The following is a 27,550-nucleotide window of genomic DNA, read 5'->3' as shown; positions in this document are numbered from 1 at the left end:
TCTAGAAATATTATCTTAATGGTAACTATATAATACTGCAAGTGCATCACTGAGCAGATTAATGTGATTGAAAGATATCTTTTGTTTTATATATTTTACTCAGCTTTTTGCTTATGTTCTCTCTCAAGCGAAAACTTACAAATTCCACAGAGAGCAGTTAGGTTGAAAAATCAGCTTAGATGTCAACAACTGACTACCAATAGCCATCCTCTTGGCTAACACGTGTTTGCCCAGGGCAGCCAGTGTCCATACTCAGCACTCCTCTCTCATCCTCGTCAGCTGGGCTGTCTGGCAGGTGCTGGGTGGGGTGAACACGGAGGGGTCTGCGATGCCCGGGTGGATGTCGAAGAAGCGAGTGGAGGTTGTCACGCTGTAGTTCTTGGTGTAGGTTTCCTGTACTGGGTAACAGTCCTTGACGGTGTAAACGCCGACCCAGGATTCCACTGCAAACAACCAGAAATGTGACTGCTTTAGGTGACAAGACAAGATGAATGGGTCATGATGATGTCCATCTCTTTTAACTCATTGCTTCTGTTTAACATTATGTATTCAGATTCCCATTATAATTTAATTTTTTTTTTAATTCCTATTATTTTCAAACACTTCTAGCGGTTCATTATCTCGAGACTACGCTCAATGCTGATCTCTTCCAGAATGTGATGCAACAAATCTGTGTACCTTTTTTAACTTCAGTTTAAATCCACAGTGTGCTAAGCTCAGAGGTGTTCCCTTGCTCTATTTCCCTTCTGTTCTCCGTCATCAGCTCTACCTTGTCCACTATGCTGTTTAGGCAGTGGCAGTAATACTACTCAAGTGGTGTCCTTTGAATGCCCTTTGCTTTTATCTCTCTTTTATTATTTATCTCCCTTTTTATTATTTTATTTCTGTGATCATTCATTACCCCTTCAATCATAGTCCATCCCATTGTTTTACACATCTTGGATTTCTTGATAGCAGAAACTCACAATGTTAAAATTACCTACTGATCATAAATCAGTTCCTCTGAGGAATGTCTGTAACAAATTTTTCTAGTCCCAAGAACACTTATTTTCTCCCACATAGTAGCAATCATACACACTTATTTCCAGTACTTTCAGTTTTGTGTCATAGGCTGTAGCACAACCACATTACCAGAAATAAATAAATGGTGACATGAAACACACTTATACTGTATTCAAAGAAAGGATGCCAAGCTAAGCAATATTTGAATATACCTCTTTTGAGGATGCTGATATACCAAAAACATTCTGACCTTAATTAATATGGTTTTGAGTACACAGAAATGGAGGCAACCTTTTACTAAACAAGCTTTCTCTCAGAATTTAGAATAAAAAATCATGGTTAAATATGATGCTACCAAAGTAGCCTGTATCTCCCCTAAAACTTTTTTAATTGCAAAAGAAATATAATTTTTACAATTCAAACCAATACTAGCTGAAAGGTAGATAAGTAACTTTCAGACATTATGCTTATGAATCAAACAGCACTGGAGATACAAAATAATACTGGATAAAAATCACACATCATTAATTGAATGTATCTGGATATAGAATTCCACAAAAATTCCACAAAAATTCAAAATATCAGATCTGAAAAAAAGAGGTTATTGGAGTGAGTGATAATTTGCCTCTTGCAGAATACCAGAGGATCTATCAACCTAGTTACAGAGGTCTAATGATCTTATCCTTCATTCTCTACTTCATTTGTTCTACTTTTAGTCAAGAAAGAAATATTTTCCTCCAGCTAAATGCTCAAGTTCGTAACCAGCCTATATATTAGATGTCCATAACCATAAGTATTGCACTAGCTGAATACTGTCATAAATTTCATGGAGGTTTTAAAATTATTTTTATAGTTGTCTGGGTCATCAATAAGCCATAGAAGAAATTGAAGCCAAAGTGCTAATAAATTTCTGTGCTTTCAAAATCTAGCATACTATACCTTGGAAAATTCAGCCTCCTTTCTTTTATGATGCAAGTGCTCAGCTGCCAAATGCAGAACTAAGCCTTGCAAGAAGATATTTCTTACCAGTACAGAGGACAACAAAATTTAGTCATTTATGAAGGATTTCAACGGCTGCAGAACCATGTGTAGGCAAACACTGACACCTCCTCTATTTCTGTGACATAGGCTCTAGTTTGAGTGAGTCCCTAATTATAGTACCAATTATTCTCTAGGTAAATTTTGGATATGGGCTGCCAGATTCAGACACAAAATAATGCTGTTCCATGCCAAACATTTGTATGGCATTTTATCTGTATGATAATAAATATAACACAATCAAGTCCTCTGAACATATTTAATCCTGCTGAAATATGAAATTTTCCTAAAAAACACATTGTTATTAAAATGATATTCTGTGCACAGGGCATTTTCATTACTTCTTCCAGAGAACTCCATGGAAATACGGAAACCTGGGATGAAGCATGAATAATTTTATTTTCCCCTGTGCAGCAGAGACATTGATGATTATTAAAATAAAACAAAAGCATGCACATACACTTCCTGGCTGGTTTTCTGTCAGACCATTCCTGTACCATAACTTCATCTCCAGGTCCCCCAATGTAGTATTGATCTTCATAAGTTGAATTGGCAGGAATATCATATGGATCCCAGGGCTCTGTCAGAGCAATCTTCGAGCAAAGCTTTGTAACTTGTTCAATCTGAAACATCACTGCATCTTTGTAGAGCAATATATACTCAAAGAACCTGAAACATTAAGAAAAAGCAATTAATAAATACATATAGTCTTTTTCTATCCCAAGCAAGGAACATTGCCGATATGTAAGCTTGCCTTTGACTTCTCAGCATAAGAACATTTCCACTTGCATTTAACCTTGCCAAACTTTGAGAAATGCTAACCAGTTGGGCTGAAATTTCCCATGCTAAAAGTTTGTCTCAGCTGATTCTTTCCAAAATAAATAAATCAGGCTGAACTGGTTCAGCCATTTCTGAGAACAACAGAACAACTTTTCTGAGAACAACTGAGAGAAAAACATGTTATTATTCCTAGTTTTGTTTTGGTTTTTTTTTTTTTTTTAATAACTGTTTCATTAAAAAGCTCCAGTGCCTCCATGTTTTGGAGAAAGGACTTAAAACTTTGGCAGGGGAAAAGTTTTTATTAAAAGTTGCCCAGATTTGGCTAAGTTATAAGCCTTTGAAAAAAATCTGCTTGCATAGGCTGGATAGATTCACTTCTGCACGAATATGGTAGAGCCTTCCTGTGTACTGGTTAGATGTAGTATCTGCCATCCTCACAGATGTTTCTCCATGGAACACACAGTTTAAGTGGGACATGGGGGTGGAAGGGGGAAGTGCATGGTCCCGAGTGCAGAACTGAGAGGGTCACCCTCCATAAGGCACAGTTTCTCCCACGACGTAGTGAAAAGAAAAAGCAGAGGAGCAAAATAGCAAGGCAGAGATAGGGAGAGGTGTGAAGCTCAATGAGCTTGAGAGGCGAGAAGGTGAAGTCACCAGTATGGATAGTTAATAAGGATTTAAAACCAATCTTCTAATGAGTATGAAGTGACCAAGCCAAGCTCTGAGGAGAGATGATAAACATTTATACAGACACTTTCATCTAGTTTCTTTTTACAGTGGTCTTGTCTACCACCAGTACTGTGACATTGCTTCCATACCCTCAAAAAGGAGGTGGTATGGTCCTTACCTTTTAACTGTGCACAAAGCCAGACAGAAACAGAATATCAAAATTATCAGAAGTATCAGCTGATCTTGAACACTCAGCTGGAAATAGCAGAAATTTAACTTCTCCAGGGTACTTTGCACTACCAATCAGATGAGAAGTTGTTCAAAGCATGTTTCAAATCATCGTCATGCGCGCTCTGCATCTTTTGCAAAGGACTTAATGGGGTCACTTTCTAAACCCTCCAATACTCTGCATTCATTATCAGAGACTTCCCTTGAATATCTCAGCTCAAATACTTGGCTACAGGTTACTGTTATGCAGTGACTCTAGAGAAAAGGAAGGGAACAGCTTCATCTTTCCATCTGTAATTCCTTTTTTCATTCATGATGCTGCCTCCATTTCCTGCAAAAAAAGAAGGCTTAGGTGTCTTTGGACACAGGTATCTTCTGCTTCAAAAATCTGATTCTAGTCCCTAACACTGCTCATCCTGTGCCATCAGAAAGATGGGGAGCCAGTAGAAAACACTGCATAATTAATGCAATTGAAGAGATGCACAAAAGCAAGACCAGATCCTTCTCTATTTCCCAACTCCTGCATGTTTCTCTTTGCAGTCTTCACATTCTTTTGGGGAGGATGCAAAGTTTACATAAAATAGGGTCAAAACCAAAACAATTTACAATTTTAATTTTTGCAATGCACAATTGTACCAGACAGCAATAACTTCACCCACCACTGACACTGTGGCATTTAAAGGTTGCATAATAAGAAGCGTCTCAGCATGGTTAAAAGCATCTGAGTAACATTCCCACCACTTCTTGAGAGCATCATTTATTCTGCATGCATGGAAACACAGTAAGGCTAAATGGCCTTAGCCAAATTGAACAGTGAAGGAGAATATAAAATGGGACACGGAAGCTGATATGATGTAAATTGGGGCCCACGTCTCACCCAAAACCCTGCAAAACATGGAAGGTAGCTTGTCCTGAAACTGGGAACCTCCCCCACACTGAAAGAAGCTGACAAACTGCAAGGCTACATATGACCTTCCCCATGGTAAATCATTCTCCTGCCCATACCTTAAAATATTCCTGCTTTTGCCATGACTTTCACCAACCTAAACTTGCCTGCCATTTTCTTACTCAAAGGCAAGGTTTGCACAGTCATGATGTGCTAATGAAGAATTCAGTATCTTTTTAAACTCTTTTCTTACATAAACCCAACCTGAGATCAGATATGGACATACAAAACTTTTAGATCACATTTGGTCCAGAGAACATACAAGAACACTAAAATACATTTATTCATGTGTTTTCAATGAGAGTCTACTGACCCAACTACTCTTCAGCTGGCTGCCCAGCAGCTCCCATAAAAGTGGGAGGGGAAATGCCTTACAGAGGAATCTATCACCATGTTTGAGGCATCTGAGTGATAAAACAGTGATTTTGTAAAAGAACACAAAACCCCAATGTATTAGAAAAGCATTAAAAACTAATAGGAATAAAAATAAAACTGTTACATTTTTATTTTAAATCCTCACTTAAAACTTAATTCACACAGAAATTTTACTTGCATATTTAACAATCCTGCAGACACCAAAAGGGGCATTGTGAAACACTGTGAAAATAAAAATAAGGAAAATCCAAACAAATCAAACTCAGCACTAATAATCTCTCTGACAGCCATTCTGGAGAGTAAGAGGCTCCACCACTGAGATTTTTGGTTCTGGGAGAGGTGGACTGAACATATGTGTAGGTCATACCAGCCCTACACATTGATCTGCTGCTGGGATGAACTCTGCCTCTGTGGGGGCAGGCACATGAGAGGAGATCTGCAGAAAACCTCGTTCTGCTCACTGTGCATGACAGCCCTGGGTAAGCAGGGGCAAGATTTACACTGTCCTTGTTATGTGCCTCACATCCCAGCTTTATAGAGAATTGCTCTGTGTCCTGGAAATAGCCAGCACAGAAACCTAAGATTACACAGGATCTGAGTTTAACAGCATATGAGAAGTGAATGGTTAAGTTGTTGTTTTATAAAGAGAAGTACTTACCAGCCAAAATTAATAGCAAAATGTACATGAATATAAAAATTATAATTAAAAAAATTAAAATAAGAAATATTTTTCTCTTCTTGTTTTTAACCAGCCAAGTCCTTAGTGTACTGCCTCTATTTGTTTTAGGTGCCTGATATTTTATTGGCTTCTTGAGGGGAAGCACAGAGTCCTGAAAATAGGTCTTGGCAAAGAAACAGGAGAGGAAATTATTTTTAATTAGTTTGTTTTTTCAGAAAAATGTAATGTATTTGCAGCCTGCACTCACTTCTAATATTATTTTTATAATAATTTAATTAAATTGTAATTTCAAGAAAGCCCCAACCTAAAAGGAAGTGCCCCAACTAGGCCTCAAATAGGCACCTTGAAACAGATTTGAAGAAGTCACTCGGACAATTATCCTACTTGCCTGACTGAGATTGTTTCTCTTCCTTTCCTATCCTTTTCCACCCTACCCTGCCCTATGCCTCACCCCATTGTACACTATGGGACTCTCTCATGATCCTTAATACTCCCTTTGTCTCTGTCTGAAAATGGATGAATTCCAGCATATAAAGACACACATGTTTTTGCTTCCATGCTTTAAAGAATTTCTTAACTCTGGACCATATCCTGCACAAATAATTCCATTGATTTTGCTGGAAGCAATCACGTCAGATAGGTGGGATACAGGCTGGGTTCAGTACTTCTCCCAAGCTAAGGAAAGCATTCTTCTGAATAAGAGACTAAGTGAGTTAAATACAAAGCCAGAAACCCACAATCACACAATCACAAGGTGTTAAGAATGCACTGTAAGGGGTGGCTGTGCATCCACATACTGTCCCAGCTCTGAGACTCCTCATGAAATCTGCGGAGATAGGCAGAGGTCTCTCTCAGGACATAGCCCAAGTAACATAAAGACACACTCCTGGACCCTCACAAAGACCTGAACTAATAAACTTGTCTTCTGAATAGGTGATTTTTTGCATGTTAATAATGTAATTCATAACAGTGAACTATTTTTCAACATTTCTCAGAAAAAAAAAGTCATTAATGTTAAGATCATGCTACCAGTTCCTTTTCAGGTCCTCAGTCTGCATCCTATGCTGGGTCCTTCCCAGCCCTGAAGCCTGCTAGCCTGCCCATCACCTAACACATTTGCCTGACTCCCAGGGTTTACTTCTGCACTTCCAAGGGCTTCCCTGTGAGAGCCAAACCAAGAAGAAAGGAGCTGCTTGCTGTCCAACTGCCTTTGCAGTGACTCAGAGGAGCAGAGGTGCTGTTAGTGGCCTGGCCAGACCCACGTGATTTATTCAAGAATATCAGACAAGGTCATTTGCTAGAGAGAAGCAAAATAATGGTCTCTGAGATTGAGACTGGGTAATAAAAACTCTTTCTGTGCTAAATCTGCCTCTGCATAATTTGGCTCTGTGGCTTTGGACAATCAACTTACAGTACCAGAGCCTTAAAATGCTGTTTATTATTCTCCTTTGATTGCTGTAGTACTGGAGAGACACAAATCTGTGATCACAAACCAGTTGTGTGAGGCATTGTGTTAACAAAGAACCAAACCACTAATCCTGCCCCCAAAACCGCTGAAAAAATGGTAAAACAGACCTTACTGAAAAGGTGTACTGGGGTTTCATGAACCTAGGGCTTTAACCTGTTGATTCAGATTTCCCATCTGTAGCTATTGTAACCTTAAAACTCTCATTCATGTAAGCCAGGACTTATATTACCTAGTAGTATAAAGCTACTGAAAAATGGAAGCAAAATTCTATGCATTATTTGTATCTGAGATTCTGTATTACTCAGCAAGAAACAGTATTTGCTATTTGGTATCTCAAACTGAGGTCACTGCAATTATTTGCAAATTAACTTTACTTTGGTGATTAAATGAACACTTGAAGCATCTGTCTGCCTTTGTGGTACTACTTAATTCTTTGTCAGTTCTCTTTGTAAAAAGACACTTTTAAACATTTCAAAAGGAGCTAACCCCACATCTGACTAGAAGAAATTGCCCTACAGATATCCCAAATTGTCTGTTCTAGTGCGCACAGATAGGTACATCCATATATTTAATTCTTGAGGCATCTTGTATCCTCTTGATAAAGTACCTCACACACTCTTTATTACAAATTTTTTTTCTGAAAATAGAGTGGGAGAATGGGAACCTTTACTAGAAGTGTGGCTACATAACCCCATCTTCTCAGGTCCTCAGATCAAGAATAGTTCAAGGGAACAAAGCTGCCAAGCAGATACGCAGACAGTTGATAAACACCCATCAGGTCAAGAACATTCATCTGCTTTTGGAAGGATCTGGCAAGTTCATTTCAACAGGGAGAAGCATTCGTTTTTTAGTATATTTCTGGGAACTCCTTTCCTCTTTCCCATTAAGTTTTCGGTAATTTCAGACTTGTGTTTTTCTTCTGGTATATCAGACCTCAAGAACAACAGTCATTTACCATATTTGATCTCACATGTTTGGCAGTGGTGCAGGACTATGGTATATTGTACAAATACAGGACTGTGCAAATACATGCGACAGTAAATGTAATGTGATACTGTGTAAAAGCAGCATCTTTTAGTCTGACTTAAATCACTCACAGATTGTAAAGGCTTATTTAAAAAAAAAAATCCAAGGAGATCAAGCTCCCTGTACCAGGTATCTAATTAACAAGGTATATGAGGAACTTTGACCACACTACCAGTTTCTGAAGCACAGAGAATTAGCCAATTTAAGTCCTGTTAATAATGCAGTTTGTGTAGAAAGAGAACCTTAAATACAGGAATCCAAGAGCTGCAAAGTCAAAGCTACACCAGCTAAAGAATGAGATACTTTTGTGATTTTAATTATGAAACTCAATAAAAAATGATGCAATTTCTTATTATTTTGTTTTCCCATAAATTAGATTAGTTATTTTGGCAAACACTAAGGGAAAATCAGCTCTTCAGCAAGAAGCCTGTTTCCTTTGCTGTCCCTTTTTGGCTATTTGACACTTCTAAATAATCCACAAAGTCAAAGCCCTGAGAACAATGCATTGCAATTGAAGCTGAAATTCAGAAAAACAATAAAGTAAGAGGCTACAAGATGCCCTTAATAGACAGCATCTGTCTGTTTCCATAAGTAACAGTATATTCGTAACTGGAGCCCTCAGTAGGCAAAAATGCAGCTCAAAAGGAAAGGAATGGAAGATGTGGCCAGCATACCATAATGCTTTCCAATGAATCAATGGAATCTCCTCCTAGGGAATATGGTATATAATAGCAGAACCACACAATATCAAAATATACTTGAGGTCAGAGATTATTTTCCTGTTATGGGTTTGTAAAAAGAGTCTACAATGACTCTTCCATGAGTAAGTTAACAAAGGTTACTGGAAAATCACAGCAGGGCTTAGAGGAGACCAAAAAGAGGGAGGAAGGCCAGGACTCACCTCTCAGTATATACAAACAACCTTAGGAAAGATGAAATAATGAAGAGGGAAATGACAGAGGTACATTAGAATTTATTTATTACATTTCTCACCCTTTTTGTGCTATATGAAGAAGGGAAGTAAATAACTCAACTGGAAGAGCTGATGCTCAAAACGGAGACTTGGAAACGCTCTTTTGAGAGTGCAATTATTTTAAGGCTCTCTGTGAGGTTGTAAAGATGTGAGAAATAGGAAACAGAAATTTAGCATGTAGAGAGCCAGAAAAAGCATGGCTACAATGACTGAGAGTATCTCAAAAAAGGAAAAAAACATACTCAAACATAAAAGACGTACCTGTCTTCCTGTTTTTAATTTTACATCTGGAGGCCAGCCAGGAGCCTGCAGCTTATGCCACAAGGGCTGGCGGAACCTGGGCAAGGCCAGGATCAATGGTGGCCAAGCGCCTCTAGCATGCATAAATGGAGCCCACAGGGAGCAGTAGAGGCCAGGGCAGGCCAACAGGGTGTGCTGGATGGGATCCACCCAAGAGTATTGAGGGAGCGCACACAATTGCTCACTGAGACACTTTCCATCATTTCCCAGCAGTCCTGGCTCACTCAGGAGGTCACAGCTGACTGGAAGTTAGCAAATGTGATGTTCATCTGCAAGAAGGGCAAGGAGGAGGATAGAGGGAACTACAGGCCTGTCAGCCTGATGTCAGTGCCATGAAAGGTCATGAAGCCGATCACCCTGAGGGGCATTATGCAGTATGCGCAGAATTGGGTCCAGCCCTCAGGGGTTTATGAAAGGCAGATCTTCCTTGGCCAACCCAACGTCCTAGGATAAGGTGATCCATTCAGGGGATGAGGGAAAGGATATTGATGCATTCCTGGGTTTTAGTAAAGTGTTTGACACCATTATCCACAGCATTACCCTGAAGGAACTGGCTGCCTGTAGTTTGTATGGGTGCACTGTTCGCTGGGTTCAACACTGTCTGAAAAGCGGGGATCTAAGAGTGGTGGTGAACGGAGTTAAATCCAGCTGGTGGGCAGTGATGAGTGGTGTTCCCACGGGCTCATTACTGAGGCTAGTCCTGTTTAGTATCTTTATCCATGAACTGGATCCTTCAATAAATCTGTAAATGACATCAAGCTGGGCAGGAGTGTTGTTGATCTGTTGGAGGGTACAATTGCTCTACAGAGGGATCTGGACAGGCTGGACCAATGGGCTGAAGCTAATGGTATAAGGGCAACAAGGGCAAGAGCTGGCTCCTGCACCTGGGTCACAACAACCATAGGGGGCACTTCAGGCTGGGGAAGGAGTGGCTGGAAATCTGCCAAGGGTGTGCTGGTTGTCAGCAATCTGAACATGAGCCAGGAGTGTGCCCAAGAAGGCCAATGGCATCCTGGTTTGTATCAGCAAGGGTGATCAAGGCAGGGACAGCCTCGTTGCACCCAGCCCAGGTGAGGCTACACTTAAAACAGTGTTCAGTTCTGGGTCCCTCACTACAAGGACATTGAGGGGCTGGAGGGTGTCCAGAGAAGGGAAATGGAGCTGCTGAAAGGTCTGGAGCACAAAGCTGATGGGGGGCAGCTCAGGCATCTGGAGAAAAGGAGGCTTAGGAGGGACCTTATTGCTCTTTACAACTTCCAAAAATGGGGTTGCAGCCAGGTAGGTGCCAGTGTCTTCTCGCAAGGAACAAGTGAGAAGACAAGAGAAATTGGCTTGAAGTTGTGCCAGGGGAGGTTTAGATTGGATATTTGGAAAAATTTCTTCCAGCATCATAACAAGCTCAGCAGGGTGGCTGAGTCACCATCCCAGGGGGTATTTAAAAGACCTGAGGATGTGGTGCTTAGGGACATGGTTTAGTGGTGGCTTTGTTGTTGTTAATTTAACTCTTTGACTCAATGATCCTAAAAGTAATTTACAACATAAATTACTTAATGATTCTAATTGTCAGATTTATTTGGAGTTTTCACATCTTTCTCTTAATCAGGGTGTGAGACAGAATATTAAATTGGATGTTAGCTCTGCCCCCTATGAAAGTATCTATTTTACACATCAAAAAGGCATAGAAGAATGAAGTTCCTTAACTAAATTAAAATAGTCTCCCTTTTTCACATACATATTTAAGAATAAAATAATAATAAAAGATAAAAAATATTTTTTTCAACTAGAACTGGGTACTGCAGCTTCTTACATGTCAACTTCTGTTTAAAAACAGAGAAGGATCTTCATATACCATGAACAGGGATTACATGCATTTCAGGAGCCCTATAATGATCTTCATCGAGATTGCAAATCCCATCATGCATACACTTGGCCAGTTAGTTGCTTTTCAGTATGCATTCCTGCAGAAAAAGTAATCATGAATTACAGTCTGAGGAACAGATTGCCCTTTGGAACAGATGGGGATGAGGTCCTTATTCTGATAGATCAAACTTTTATTTCATAATGGAATATTCTCTGGAAAAATTTGTGAGGATATGTACTTGTACCAGATTGCTATCCCAAGACGTAATGATTTCCACCTTCCATCTGCAATGCTTTCCTTAAGAGGGATGATTCAGGTCTTTCTGATATCTATCCAATATAAAAAAATAAAAAGACTGTGACTGTTTTCAAGGGAGTTTGGAAGTCAGGCCAGATAATCAGATGCAACAGTTTCAAAGCTAAGTACTTTTCAACTTTCCAACCTCCATCCAAAGATCTGAGTATAGCTTATTGTTAAATAAACTTTGTGAAAGATGGAGATCCATTTCACTGGAAATACATGCAACGTGAAATCACAGCACTGAATCATAGCACTCATCCTCCCCACCTCCAATGTAAAAATAACTTCATTTCAACCAGAAGTCTTTGTGCAGGTCTGTTTCTTCTTCCTTCAGCAGCTATCAATCAAAAGTCATACTGTTAGGTGAGTGCACAAATTAATGACTGGATTCAAATACAGTGTGTCAGTGTGTTAAAATTCCAGGTGGAACTGACTGAAAGTGTGCAAAACAGAAGAAAAAGGAAAAGAAGGGAATGTCTGTGTGAAAGAAAACATGTAGTTAGGGAAGATGTTAATTGCTATATGGTTGTAAAGGAAATGGCATATTGCCATCCTTCCATACATACCCACTGCGAAGTGGTGCAGTGATGATTTAGAAAGGGAAGTTTACAGTTCTGGCTCCATTAGGAGGTCATTTATTCTGCTCTGCTTAGTCCTCATGAGACCAGAATTCTGATGTTGCTCCTGGTTTTGGATGCCTCACTTAAGGGAACAGATAAACAGATAGGACATAGTTCAGAGAACAGCAAGGGCAGTGGGATGTTTAAGAAACAGGACCTATGAAGAAATTGAGCATGTCTGGTCTGCAACAGCAAGACTGAGGTACGATGATAAGATGGTCAGGACATCAAGGTAAAAATTAATACCAACTTTTTTCCATGTCACCTGAAGCAAGGAGGGCTTAGGAAATACTCTGAAAATGTCTGTCTTCTTATACTCCAGCTTTTACAAGAGCTGGTAAAAATATCAGGGATCAGAGACAACCGATGTAAAGCTTTTCTTCTCCAGGATGGAGGAACAGGTTATATGGCAACTTGGGGACCTTCCCAGCCTTACATGTAAGTGATTGGAGAATACTGATGGCTGCTGGTCTTTTTTTTGTAACAGACCAGCTCAATCAATAAATCCTGATATTATAAGACCTGAATTCTTGACACTGTTACCTTCATAAAGATGGTGAACAACCTCCGGGGATGACTTCCTGAGACCTCCCAAATGCAACAGTGGCACTCTCTGAGGAGTCTCAGCAGAGGGCTCCATCTTATTTCACACAGGGATTTCAGAGATGGTGCCATGTCCTGCACACTGGTGACCTTCAGCTCTGTCTTCTTTCACAATTATCTCTAATTACACCATCACACCATTTTCAGTGCCTGAATGAATTAAAGACAAATAGTGTCTAAAATCAGGACTGGTGAGATAGGTGTCAAATGAAACACGTCCAGCATTCACGGGAATAATTAGAAGGTTGAACTATCTGTTAAACTTGCTCTTCACAGAACTGTTTTTCTTTGGTCCTCTATTGAGTTATTGTGCTTTTTGTTATGGCAACAACTTTTCCACCTTCGGGGGGGGGGGGTGGGGAGTGGCTTTCAGCAGTCACCACAAGCCTACTGCTTGTAGGAAACCTCCGTAAGCAATCGCCATGATGCAGCACAAGAAACTGGCATGTCCTTAAAAATCAGCTGAGCTGAAAACACCTAAGTAATTAGAAGATGAAAATTCATTTCAAAACCTTTCTCTTCAAGTTATTAGGACCACATCAGTGTGTTTTATACAGAACTATTGCCCAGGTTATCTGTTAGTCCATCACAGAAACAACAGTTGCTGAAGACACTGCAATCAGCTAAAGGAAGCATGGTTAAGCACACATTTCTATTTTTAAGAATGTTTATAGCTATTTCAATTTTATTAAACCCCTGACACGTTTATTTTTCATTCAAGGACAGTTCTAAGAAGCAGTAGCAAGGAGGGCAAGACCTGTAAATAATATTGGTATAAATATACTACATTGGCACAGCTGAAAGTTTTCCATTACTCGGGAAAAGGTCACTAGACCTATTGAACATGTTTAGACTACCCATGCTGCTTAAAACATGACAAAAATAGCTTTACCATTTAGAATCTGACACAAATACAAACTGAAGTCTTTAGCAGGCTGGTATGTTTACCTAATTTTGGGGTGTTTTCCTGACATGGAGCCCAGTGTCCTACATGCACACAACACAGGGAGCCACAGTTTTCTTTGAGCTTTGCCTAATCATATGAATTTAGAACTTTTGTGCATGCTAAAAGTCTTTTCCTTTACTATTCCTATAATCATAGCAGACATTAACATAACTCGTTTTAAAAAGAGAAAATTACTTTAAAATTATTTCAAAATTACACACTTTCATATTTGCATATTACAGTTTTTTGCTGTTCTAATTGCATTATTTTATATACTTAATGGGCAGAATTTTCAAAATTGACCAAAGCTTCCTATTTTGGGCATTCAACATGAAGATACTTAAAAAGGGAAAATTTTGAGAGGGATAGCATTTATTATTTTCTAAAATTCAGTCTGTAAGAGTAAACATTGCAAAATGGAGGTGACCAATTTTACTAGACACTTTTTTTTGTGTTCAAAGACTGCATAAGAAACTCCTGAATTCTCTCTCCAGAGAAGCATATGAGCAGAAATCAGTTTCTGCCCATCAGATTTTCTCCCTCATCCCTCATGTTTCCAACTGTCAAGAGACAATTGCTCTTTCCACATCATAGGAGCAGATCCTCACGTAACTGCTGCTGTTTGCAATTTCCATCCATCAGCTATGTAATTAGAGAAAAATACGGCTCAATAACTCCTTCTCCAAAATTATACATGAACCTGACCCAAAGTCTTGTGAAACCAGCCAGAAAAGTTTCACTGATTTTTACAGATGCTACACCAGGTGTTCCATTTAGAAGAAAAAATAAGTTGAAAAAAGTTTAAAACCCATCATGGCTATCAACTTATCTCAAATGGGCAACAAAAGGAGATGCTGAAAGGCAAATGTAACATTTTGTGCAATCTCAACTACACAAAAATATATTTCCACAAGTTTTACACAACTTTTTCATATTCTGTGCTTTATGATATTTGTTTTTCTTCTCCCTTATAGTGTTCTGGGCCTTGTTTTTAGGTAAAGTAATGACTATCTTTATATCCTTAACTGCAAACACCTAAATTACATGAAACATCTTTTTGTCATAAAAACTCTCCTTTGGGAAGGCTTTTTTATGTACTCTCTTGCTACAGCTAACTGGACAAAAATCCTACAACTCTGAGAGTATGGAGACTCAGAAAAATTAATTTGCTTATGAGAAAACTTTGGAGCATTTTCATTTATCCATTTGTTTTCTGGTCTGCTGTATTGCTTAGGGTACTTGATCTCCCACATTCTCTGCATTGCAATAAGCATGTAGTTGGACTCATCCAGGGAATAGGAAAGTGGTTTCTGAGGGAGGGAGGTGCTACTGAAGCAACCAGGGGGAGAGAGGATGGAAAAAACCTCATGTTGTTACTGCCTGCCCCAGTGCTCTGCACTGCAGGTGTATCTCAAGGGCATTGTACCTGGAGGCTGCTATGATCAGGTCTCACAAAACTTAATTTCTACATGTGCTACTTCATTACAAACAGTTTGGGCTAATGATTTGAGCTGACTTCATTCCTAATACTTGATGCTTGCTCATACACTGTAGTAAGATCCTGGTGAACATAATATACATATTGTAATGACGAGATGTTCTTTTGCTTTTCATATTTTAAGGGACATTAAAAAACCCTCAAAAACTATCTACAAAAATAATCTATGGAGTTTTGCAGCCTGGAAGTGCATTCACATATTTGGGGGCATGAATCAAGCTTGTAAGGCTGATTTTTTTCCATTCTTTCAGAGGAAGGAAATCCAAAGAACCAAACTGTGTTTCAGACGTGTTAAGACTTCCAAAACACAACAAGACATGGGTCCCACTTGACCCACCATGGATCCCTCTACCTGGTTCCAGCTAAGCAGCTGTGGTACCTACATTTTTGAGGCAGTGCCCGGAATATCATCTGACTGTATGTCACTTTGACTTGGCTTGACTATGCTAGCACAACTTAAGTGACAGAGTGGGTACTCTGAACATCTCTAGTGACCAATTTTTTTCTTCTTCAGAGGACTAGATGACTTACTTAAGGAATTTAGGAACTTACAATAACCTGGCTATGAGGTATATACCTCGTGAAGTCACCTACTCTTAACACTCAGTGAAACTAACAAAAAATGTGTATGTCAATAAACAAAGAATACACATAAATGTATTGAGACTCAATATCTTCATGCATACATTTGGTTTAGAGATAGGCAGAGCGGAAGTTAAAAAAATTAGGAACTTTTTATCTTCTGCTGTGTTGAAGCAATTAGGTGGTCTCTCACATTTCCCCTCTTCAATAGCAAGGGGATAAACTTAATGCAACAGGGTGTCTCTGATCTCATACCCTTATCTCCTCTCACTCTCCCTAATTCTTTTTTTTCATCTATAAAAAAAGCACAGGAAATACCTCACACTTTATCAAAATGTTATCTGAGTTTGTGCATTCCTCTATTCTCTGGAAGAAACAGGATAACAAACCAGTCTGGCTTTGTAAATCCTGTGTGGTTTTGGGCACAGGTACTTAAAATGATACAAGGAAGTGTCCAGATAATCACAGAATCACAGAATGCCTTGGGGTGGAGGAGGCCTTAAAGATCATCTAGTTCCAGCCCCCTGCCATGGGCAAGGACATCTCACTAGACCAGATTACTCAAAGTCCCCAGGTAGTCTCACAGATAAGAAATTAATTTCTTGTACAGAAGATGTAAGTTAACAAATATGGATCTAATAAAATAGTGATACATTAATTTGGAAACTAATTCTACTAAGAATTCCTCAATCTGTACAGAATTCTGCTCTGCAAGTAAGCATCCTCTGAGAATTACCATAACTGCACAGCATGAGTAAACTTTCCAGTGCTGGCTGCCTAAAAGTATGGCAGAATCCTAAGTTTCCTGGCAAGAAAAGTATCTAAATATGATAAAACCACAGTTGCAAATAGTATTAGGAGATACTGAAAGAATGAAAAATGAAATCTTTCTTCATTGTGTTCACTGGGTGGACTCTGGTCTCTATGAGTGTTTAAAAACCTTTAGCACTGCCATGCACAAGACTGCCCTTGGAAAATTCTGGGGAAAATCTGGCCATTCCCCCTGAGAAACATTAATTTCTGAAAAGACAGGTATCCACACAAACAGTAGGTCTCCATGTAGACAGACTACTTAAGAAGAAATTTCCAGCTGCTTAGCAGCTATACAGGTCTCATACCAGCTTTCCTGTGTACGGTTTCACCAAAATAAATGGCAAGCAAGACACATTTTCAGAAGCCCCAGTATCTACTGAGCCATCTCATTTTCAGATGAAGTAGCAGCCGTGAATTCCCACAAAGAACTGGCAGAAGGACAGCAAATTAAGGCTTGCTAAGTGTGAAAGCACCAGAACTGAGAGAGTAAGGGACGGGTAACATCAGAGACCAAAACTTCAGTGGAAAGTCTTATTAGTGGTTTATCTTCCTTGCTATCTTTTTTTAAAATTTTTTATTGCAGTTGGTCCCAACCTCCAAATAAGAACAGACCAGAATGAAGACAGAAGTTTTTGTTCTTTATCTTGCTGGTAAGGATTACATTATTTGGAGGTATTTGGAGCCCTTTTCATGTTACTCCATTAAAGCCTTAAGAAAATGTACATTAGAAAATGGTTTGTTCCAAACAGACAACTTGAAAAATTAGTTACAGACATCACAAAACTTTTCCTGCTAAGGCAGTTGACCGTGTGTTTTGAACATACACTCTGAAGTATGAAATAATATTTGGCAACAGCTATAAAGGAACAGATTCTGAAGAGCACATTACTGCAACTAGAAGTCAATCATTAAGGGTCAGTGAAGCCGTTTTTGGAATGATTTACTTGTGAACTATTCAACTGACCAAAAGGTAAATATGCAGGGTGTTATTACAATGTTATTTTTTAAATTAAGTGAAGAAGTAAGTAACCTTAAGAAGAGATGTTGCAATACATGTGGTAATATTGGTCTTCTGCATTGTTTGCTATCCATCATATCATCACATTCCATTATGAGCCATCCTCAGGAAAAATAATACATATAGAAAATAAGATAACTAGTATGTAGACAATATCTCTTTCCATTTGAGAAGGGCCACTGAGTTTAATGAACTTGAGGACAAGCCACTTCTTAGATGTTTCATATTAAAAAATAATTTGAGCAGCAATGAAGAGATTGCTTTTGTTTATGATTTTGGGAGAAGCTAGAGCAAAGAAAGTTACGCTAGAGCAAAGAAAGTTTCCGTCTTCTGATATCTGCAAGAAGGAAGCAATCGAGATTTTTACTACTCTTTTAGAACTCCATAAATATGATGTGCTGTTATCACTCTTAGATCACTCTTTGGGGACAGTTGGGTCGAATCAGACAGTTATACAGTCCTACGTGTATTTCTATTAAGCTTTGAAACATGTTCCTTTTTTAGGTACAAAATAAAACAGAAATTTAAAAAAATGCAGACAGAGCTCCAGAATCAACATGATTTGGTATCTCTCAATGATATTTGACAATCTACATCTTCTTAAGTGCTGGAATCTTACACATTTTTTTTTTTCAGACAAGAAATGAATAATCCCAAGACTGCTGACCCTCATATGCCAAAGAAATAAGCTGTACCCATGCAGTGTGGCATCTGCTCACATTCCCATAATTTTTCAATCACTCCTTCAGTAAGGCAGTGCATAGCACTGACCCACAGCAACAGGGTTGATTGAGGTGATTTCCAACCTATGCATCCAGTCTCTTCTGTTCCTCCCACATGGACAGAAGGGCAGCAATTCAGAGGGATCCAAATTTCAGACAATCATTAAACCAACAAGGAGCTATTCAGTGGGGAAAGGCAGAAGGCTGGATGGAAGTTCCCTCTGGGCTGGATTTAGCCCACAAAACATAGTCTGGATGATGCCAGAATGGAAGGGTAAATTTCATAAGGAATGAAAGGGATAAAATAAGCTTTCATGGAATGAATAGCAAAGTAGCTCCCCAGACATATGAACTCTTAGTAGCCAAAGACTGAAAAACTGTAGTAACTACAGTGTGAGCACTGTACAAGAAGAAAATGCCTGCCAAATTCACGTTCTGATGCCAGAAATTTTTAAAATTATGAAAACACATAAACACAAATCTGTAAAAGCATAAATATGGTCATTGCTAAGTTATGGGAACAACCCTATTGACTGTAGGAACGTTGCTAGTAAAATTCTCACAGCAAAAACAAGAACTGCAGAAGTTACCGTAGCTTTCTGACTTTTTGTGATACATGGGAAGCATCTTTTAATAATTGAGTGGGACACAAATCCAAATGTCTGCACATAATACTCAAAACAATGACTGAACTGATTCTCAAATAAATGTTAGCCAGGGATCTTTATTAATAAAAGATGAAAAAAAAAGTGTGAGTTCACATGAAAACAAATCATTCCTTCTTTCTTACTACCACCTGTAGTAAGAAAACCATAAATTGGTTTTGGACAAGGACATTTACGCTGCTGTTGGAAACACCCAATTTACTCCTGAGTATGAATGTATAAGAGGTACCAGCTCCAGAAATTAATACACTACTTAAAACAAAGAGTGTTTCTCATGTTGAACCTTCAACACTTTCACAAATGGGAACGAATTCTTGGCAGAAAATCCTGTCCCTGGCCCATGACACTCAGGTATGAGAGAGTGACCATGATACAGGCAAGGAAGCATCCTCTGGAGCCTCAGGACAACACAAAATTTCCCAGTGGAATCGCAGATCTCAAGTCAACATACATATATCTCCCCTGGGGCCATGAAAGTGAGGCAGTGAACAAAAACAACTGAAAGAAGCAGGGCTGCTTGGCAGTGGTGAGGAGAAGTTTCACTGGCCACTGGTACCTTCACGTTATGCAATGCCACGCCGGGCATAATGCTCCTTATTCTAGAAGAGCCAAAATATTGCACAAAGTGGCCCTGTTTTACCCAGACATCATCCCCTCCCCAGCACATCAGACACTGTACCATGCCTTGAAAACACTCTCTGGAGGAGAAAATAATTTCCCCTTTGAGTAAAGAAGAGCAACAGGTAAAAATACCTCATGAGAGAGAACTCCTCAAGTTGCTAAGCATGCGATTCCTTGCAAATCTATGGGTAAGGCCAAAATGAAAGTCATCTGAAGACAGGGATGAAGCTGATAAAGATGATGTTCAGGAGTTGGATTGTTGCTGCTGCAGCTACACAGATTCACAGCTGGATGACCTCAAGTCTGAATAGCTCAGTATTACTTATTATGCCATGCCAAGGTTAGCCACCAGTCAGTTTAAAGCAAAACAGAGAGGACAGAAGGATACCTGAACCATACCTTTCAATTTTGAATCAACCAATGACTTGGCATACCAAAAAAGGCTTAATAAGGTACCATTTCACTGACTTCACTTGTCTGGGAAAATGTCATCCAGTTGAAAACCTGTCCCATGAAGATAATAAATGGATAAGCCTGTTGATTTGCAATACAAATCAGATCTGTATCTGGAAAAGAAAATTATTTTTTACCTCACAGAAGCCCTATATTAGAAAATTCTAGTTTAACCTTCAGAGGAGATACTTCTTCAGATGACTGGCCTTTGGTCCTGTGAGAATAGGTGTGATGTTGTCAGTTGTGACATCTGAATTGCGTCAGACCTCAAGCTGAATGGAGTCCAAATTAGGATCATGAATATAAAGATGTCTTTCATTGTGTCTGTTTAGCTGTACAGTCACGTCACCATCAGCTGTCTGTGACCACAGAACACTGAATCTCTTTCTATTCATGTCCACTTTAAATCTCTACCAAAAAAGAAAAAAAAAAACCAACAACAACAAACAAACAAAAAACAAACAAACAAAAAAGTCAAGTAAATCAAATTCACAGTGATTTATCTTCTGAAAACATTGGTCCAAGTTATAGATATATGGGCATATTGTATTTTCTGTGCAGTCCTGGTCTTGCCTTAAGTTTTTGCCATAATGTCCAACAGTACAAAATGAGCCATAAGTTTCAATGCAAAAACACATTATTTCAAAAACTTCAAATAGACAAGCAAGAGATGGTAAGAGGGAAGAAAGAAGTAATTCCCTAAATGTAAAGGGTTTAGATGGATAAAATGCTTAAGCCAATCCACTAGTACCAAGTACAACATGGTGTTAGTGACTACCATTTAACATCTTTTAGAAAAGCAAAACTTTTTAATGAGAACCTCTGTTTTTTAACAACATCCAGGAAACGATATCTAGAACTCATGTGGTAGTAATGACCCCAGTGAGTGTCTGACAGTGGTTTTTAAGTACACCAACCAGTGCTCTAGCAAATTATCAATTTGAGGTTACTGGACATTTTATCCACATTTTTTCTCCAGCTTTAAAAGGTTTTGTGGATCCTGCTATTTTGAATTTAAGAGCCAGTTTATTCTATTCAGTTTGGATATGTGGTGTGTTTTGGTATTGTATGAAATGGCTCCAGAGCACTTAGCATAAACAATGGTTTCAAGAACACTACACTAAACAGAACAGCCATCTCAACGCAATGGATTTGCTTTATTCATACTCAGGTGGTTTTTTATGTTTTTGTTTGTTTTTTTTAAACAAACAAAGATGCTGTTGTCCAAGGAAGCATAGCACACAAGACAGAAAAAGCTTTGCTAAGCTAACAGTTCCCAACTTCCTCTAACAGAATCCACTTGTTTGTTACTGATGCAGTTCAACGGCTGAAGAATTTCAACTGCCTCCCCAGAGCACTGTTTTCAGCTCCCCAACCAACCCACCTGTAACAACAACAGCAATTAACTCCAGTGCCTTTCTGAGCTGTATAGCCTGGCCGACTTCCAACAAGACCGAGAACTTGGAAAAGGGAATGATTGCTGCTGCCTGGGGGCAGAAACAAACAGAATGAACAGCTGGAGTGAGAGGAGATGCTCCCCCTTGCAGCCATCACAGATCACAGTTCCTCCATGTACAGTGCTCTTCTCCAAGGAACCAGCTGCCTTGGCAGGGAGCATCACTGAGGGACTCAGTAAACTGACTTGTTTATTGGGCTTTGATGGAAAAGCAAGAGTTAAGGCTTTTACAGCCAGCCCTCCATACCTCACCACATAATTCTCATTAGAACAACTGAGGCTTGCTTCAGGGTATTGCCTGGCATCTGACAGTCAGTGTGCATCCAGCACAGCAGCTTTCCAAAGCCACCTTTCCAAACTCACAATCACTAGCAGCAGGAGACACTTGAAAGAACATTTGACACCTACAGGAGGAAATAAATGCAGGAGGTCTAAGTACCTTCCTTCAGTTCTTGTTCTCAGAAGCGAGTTATATATACAGCAGATTATGAAGAATTTTAGGTCCCAAGAACTCAGATTACTTTTAGAGAAACTGCTGAAAATTCATTTCTGTTTCACTGCAATTAAGGGTCTCACAAGTCTGCACATTCTACATAATCTTTAAAAAATGGAATTTGGGTTCCTGGACAACTTGGCCAATTCTGAAAATTTTACCCGTGACAATCTTTTATTCCCCAAAACATTAAACTGCAGAAACCACTCCCAAAACCAAGTCTGGGAAACAAATTTGCAGTTGCTCAGCGTAGCTCAATACTTAGCCTATTGAGTCACCACAACGACCACAGAACGGATGGATTATACGATTTTAATAGGTCACACACCGCTGTTTTTTCCTTTACAATCACACATCCTAAAACAACTAAAAAGTAGTTGAGATAAGTCAGACACATGTGCCCACACTCTGTTTATTTTGAAAAGTCATCAGCTCTTCTCCAGATGAATGTTGTTATATTTGCACCTGACCTTATGCTGCCTGTCTTCAGTCAAGGACAGGGATTGACACACACAGGCAAAGAGCCTGCCAGAATAAGAGACTTATTTCTCTAAACATAGCTTTGTCACTCCTCTATCACCCCAGCAGTTTGTGTGGCCAGGTGAGGAGTTTATCCTCCCCTTAACTGTGTCTATCTTTTGCAAATATGATAGGACTAAAGGAATTTAACAACATGTACTTCTGTTTTTGAAATTAACACTGATAGGGTCCCTCCTGATTGTTCTTCTGCTATGCAGTTACAGTTTTTAAGACACTAACCCTGAAAGTTGCAAATATACAGGCATCTCAATGTGCTGAGTACTGTACAATAGGCCAAGGAGGTTACTGTTAAAATACATGCATAGAAGAAAAAACAAAAAGCATTTTCTTCCTCCTACTCACTTTCTTGACCACATGGACATTTTTTTCTTCCCACCATCACATTTCTCATAAGACAGTATGTTATTGGGCCTTCCCTGAAAATCACTCTGTGGAAAACAGTATGGAAGATAAGTGTAAAACTCTGTGAACACAGCATATGGCAAGTAACACTCCAGCTCTCAAACACCACCTGTACTATTTCTGCTCTGCTCCTCACTTCATGCTTTTCTTTCTTCATAACTGAGCACTAACACCTGTTGAGTGGCTTCAGTAGTGCTGAAGAGCACAACCCTTGCTCTATTTCTCCAAGAAAATGAAAGGTGATGGACGACACGAAGTTCTGGCCACAGTGCAGTCAGTAGGATTTTTTGTCTGGACTTTTGTGTGCAAAGATTTCTCACCAGTTTGCAGAGATGACATACTCAAACCTACGGCATTTGAAGTTACCTTAAAAAGAAGGTCCTGCTCCATCTGCAAACCATGCTGGTGACTGCTACCTATTTTGTAAGTGTCCTGGGATAAAGGCCAACAGAGGCTTGAACAAGAGTGAGGAAGGTTTAACATCCAGAGAGCACAAGAGGAAGTAACTTCATATAGTAGGCCACAAAGGACTAAAAAACATGCTCTGTTTCTAACAGCAGGAACTCAGCTTTGCCTCAAGAAGTCTAAGGAGCTGCTTCAAGTGCTCCCCTTTCACATTATACCAGGAATGACCTAGTCCAAACAGGAAACAGCACAACATACTCAATGTTTGTTTTCTTTTCTCTTCTGCTATCAGTATCAGCTGAGCACCACACAAAACTTTAAGATTGTCTCTGCCCACCCTGTCTATCCCCAAAAATTTGATCCTGAAGGGTCAATAAGCAGCAGGGCAAGGCATGCTGGAGAAAACAAAAGAAGCAGAGTGTAGCTAAGGCTGGGTCTGTAAAATTGAAAAAGAAAGCCCAGAAATGAATCCAACTGGAATAGGTTCTCCTTGAAAAATCTCAGCCTAGGATCACTGCTGGTGGTTTTTACACTCTGAGCCAGAGTGCAGGAGCCAATTGTGTGACCTAGAGAAACATCCACCCAACAAGCTGGTTTTCTGAAACCACAGCTATGACTTCCCTAATGAGCTGGCTCTGTTGCTTGTCTGGCAAGCCAGATGTGTGCCCAGGTGGCAGGTGACACAGTGCAGCTGGACAATGGGGAATGGGCAGTATTTACCAATGTGGTCACTCCATCTCAGGTGATCTCAAAACAACTGATGGACAAAGAAGTGATGTTAATGAAGCAGCAACTGGGTGTTTACCTTATGGCTACTTGTCTGGAGTTGAGGTAGGTATGTTTTACTGGGCTGATGTAGGTATGAAAACGCCACATGGCAGAACACATGAATTTGAAACATAGATCTACAATAAAACCTGAAAGTTTCATGTTTTCCTGCGGTTATGAGCCTGCAAGCCATTCCACACAGGCAAATCTTTGTGTCCTTGATTAACCTCAGCCAATAACTCAAACAGGGCTGTGTCTGATTAAGGTCCACATTTGCAAGCTTCAGAAAATGCTCTGTAGAAAAATGTGGTTGTTGGCCAACCCTGATCGCTGCACACAAGTTACATCTGATAGGAGCAAATGTGAGAATTTAGACTGAAATTTCCTTACAGACCAGGGCAGCACTATTTTTCTTGTTGATTTTCTTGTTGATTTTGTACTCACTGCCTCGGCATAATTACCCCTTTCTTGTCAATGTCAAAACAGGGTGGAGGAGAGGTTATTTTTCAAAAGACAGGATAAATCCCTTTGCCTCTAACTTTTGAAAACTTTGGTTTACAAGTCACTGTGTCCACACTGAAATGAAGTTGTGATCACAATTCTAGACCTGATCCAACACATACTGAAACCAATGGGAGACCTTCTGTAGAATTAAATGGAAGCTTGGGTCATGCCCTGAGCAGACACTACTGCCCATATAACAACATCAACCCTTCTCCAACTCTGGATGGCAGAAAAAGGACCTCAGAGGTCAGAAATTTGTCTAGAACAAAAATCTAATACAGGAGAAATCAACAAACACACCTGTGTGCACTCTGCCTCTTTCTAGTGCTACCAACCCAGACAAAACTGCATCCACAGCAGGTATTTATCAAAAATGTAAAAATATAAGATCTTGGAAAAAGACAAAATCTGGCCCACAGTCTAAAATGTAGAGTAATTATTCAATCTTAAATTTTTCAAATAAAGTAAACATAAGCTTGAAAAAAATGAGTGTAATACAACTTAGAAGCTAGAAAAGACTTGTGTCAGGCTTTGCAGCACAGTTTTAGGCTTGTCAAACATTAAAGTTAACCTAGGACTTGCAGAATAAGGCAACATGAGCACCCCATGGCCAGTGTCAGACTCCATGCTGTATGTCAGCAGACCACCAGCAAACACCTCTACGTTGCTTTAAACATTCTTCACATGGCTCCTATGCAAAAACAGTAATGAAAAAAGCTGACAATGAGGGACAGTTAAGCCTGAAAATGAAACACACAAAACAGTTCTACAAGTATCAGGGGATTTGGAGAGAAAAGGATCACAGAAGAGCACATGCTTTGGAAAGATTAAAACAATTACTGTGCGATGTTGGTATGAAATTGATTGTCAGGGAAAAAAAAACAGCAGGAAAAAGGAATATTGATCTTTTAACAAGAGAGACCATTAGTTTGGATGACACAGCACTTGTAGGCTGGTCATTACCTTGTCTCACACATCCCCAGGACGGATGCACTATTATTTGAACAATTCATAGGTGGGAGAGCAGAGGTATGGACAGACCTGCTACTCTCACACTGGCAGGAATGTATTGTCATGTTGTCTGAAAGTGACTGACACTCAGTAGCCAGAAATGTCTCACTCAGGAAGGCCTCTCTAGGCCCATCAGTTCTTCCACCCAAACTGAGCTTGGCAGGCTGAGGAAGGAAAAAGAGGCTCTTCTTCAGTCAGCTTTTTTCTATGTTTGTTTTTCAGCAAATCAAGAAACAGACAATGACACAGGGATTTTTTTGGGATTAGTTATGGGCTTAACAGATACATCCTGTATAAATGAAGAACAGGAAGGTCCTGCAGGGCTGTGCAATGGGAATGAATACACTGTGCCACAGGTAATGGATGCATCCTGACACCCTGGCACTGACTTAGGACCAAGCACTGAGAAGGACCAAGAAGGCCCAGAGAACTTGTAACTCAAACTTGTTAGCAAATTACTGAGCTAAAGCCTCCTTCCTTATTCCACAAAGTTACTCACATGTTTGAGTATAACCTCTTCATTATATCTCATGATACCCATTATACCACAAATTTTTGGATTCGTTTCAAATTCCATTTGAGTAACGAAACAGCTGGGAGGAGGAGAGTACTTCTGAAGGTAAAAAGCTGACAGCGTTGATCATAAATCTCTCCATATATATACACATACATCTACACGGAGATATATATACACAAATACATACACATATATCTACAAGGATCCAAACCATGCTGGTGACAGGTTTCCTAGCACCAGCTGTTCCCAGCACGCCGGTGCCTCGCCCCCGCCAGCCCCCACTCACGCAGGGGAGGAGCCGCCGGCACGGCGGGGCCCGAGGGAGACCCCCCTTCCCGGCTTGGCATCACCGCACACCCCCCGGGAGGCGCCTCCGGGCTCCGTGCCGACCCTCACCGCCCCGCCCGGCCCGGCCCGGCCCCGCCGCAGGTCTCGCCGCCACCTACTTCTTGCAGGGGATCAGCGCCTTCCTCTCCTCCAGGATGCGGAGGCGCTGGTTGGGGCCGTCGTAGGAGACGGCGGCCCGCGTGATGCGGCCCGAACCGTGCTCGTAGAACACGGTGCGCCCTTCCCACTGCCGCGGCGCCTGGCACGGCTCGGCCCCCGCCGCCGCCGCCGCTCCGCCGCGCAGCAGGAGGACGCCCAGCAGCAGAAGCAGCCGCAGCGGCGGCCCCGGCTCCGGGCGCAGCTGCTGCCCGGCCGCCGGCCGCGCCATGCTCCGCTCCGCGCCGCGCTGCCTCGGCGCACGGCCGCCCCGCACGGCGCGCAGGCGGGCGGGCAGGCTGTGCCGGGGGGCGGGGGCGGCCCGCCTCCAAACCCGCATCACCTCAGAGGCGTGAGGCGCCCGCCGCCACAGCGCCCGGACGCCGGCGGGGCACGAGGCAGCGCGGTGACAGGCGACAGGGACCCTCGCCCTCTCAGGCCTCGTTCCCCTGAGCCGGCAGGGTCTGGGCGCCCTGGCCGTGCCCACTGCTCCGCCAGGGCTGCCCAGAGGGGCAGCTGCGAGCTCCAAGCCCTGGGCACTATGCGTGCGCTTGAGGAGGGAGGGGATACGCGAACAGGAGTGACCTGCTGGGACAAACTGCTCTAATGTTGCTTTCGAGGGGGGGTATTTTAGTGCCTCCCCACGTACAGACGGTGTCACCAAGCATTCCTCCACCACATGTATTCCTTCATCTCCTACTGCCCTCTTAGGTGTATCAGCTGTTGTTTCCTGGCCGTGCTTTCCTCACCCACTAAGGGAAGGGGAGGCCCGTGCCCCACAGGTG

The 27,550-nt window shown here is 40.8% G+C and overlaps 1 protein-coding gene across 1 annotated transcript; it reads right to left on the bottom strand.

Moving 5' to 3' along the window:
* EPDR1 (ependymin related 1) lies at nt 1-26,997 on the bottom strand. The gene is made up of 3 exons (XM_054274025.1): nt 26,729-26,997; nt 2,501-2,709; nt 1-443 (listed from the first exon to the last, which is right to left on the bottom strand). Exons 1-3 carry the CDS (start codon nt 26,995-26,997, stop codon nt 253-255), a joined length of 669 nt encoding a protein of 222 aa, XP_054130000.1. The 3' UTR covers nt 1-252.
* Nucleotides 26,998-27,550: the final 553 nt, after the last annotated feature.

This window comes from Melozone crissalis, unplaced genomic scaffold (genome assembly GCF_028551555.1).
Source record: "Melozone crissalis strain CALT ecotype California unplaced genomic scaffold, PUWL_Pcris_2 ptg000016l_1, whole genome shotgun sequence".
Lineage (NCBI taxonomy): Eukaryota > Metazoa > Chordata > Aves > Passeriformes > Passerellidae > Melozone > Melozone crissalis.
Note: the sequence above shows the minus strand (reverse complement) of the source record. Positions and strands in the feature narration are given on the sequence as shown.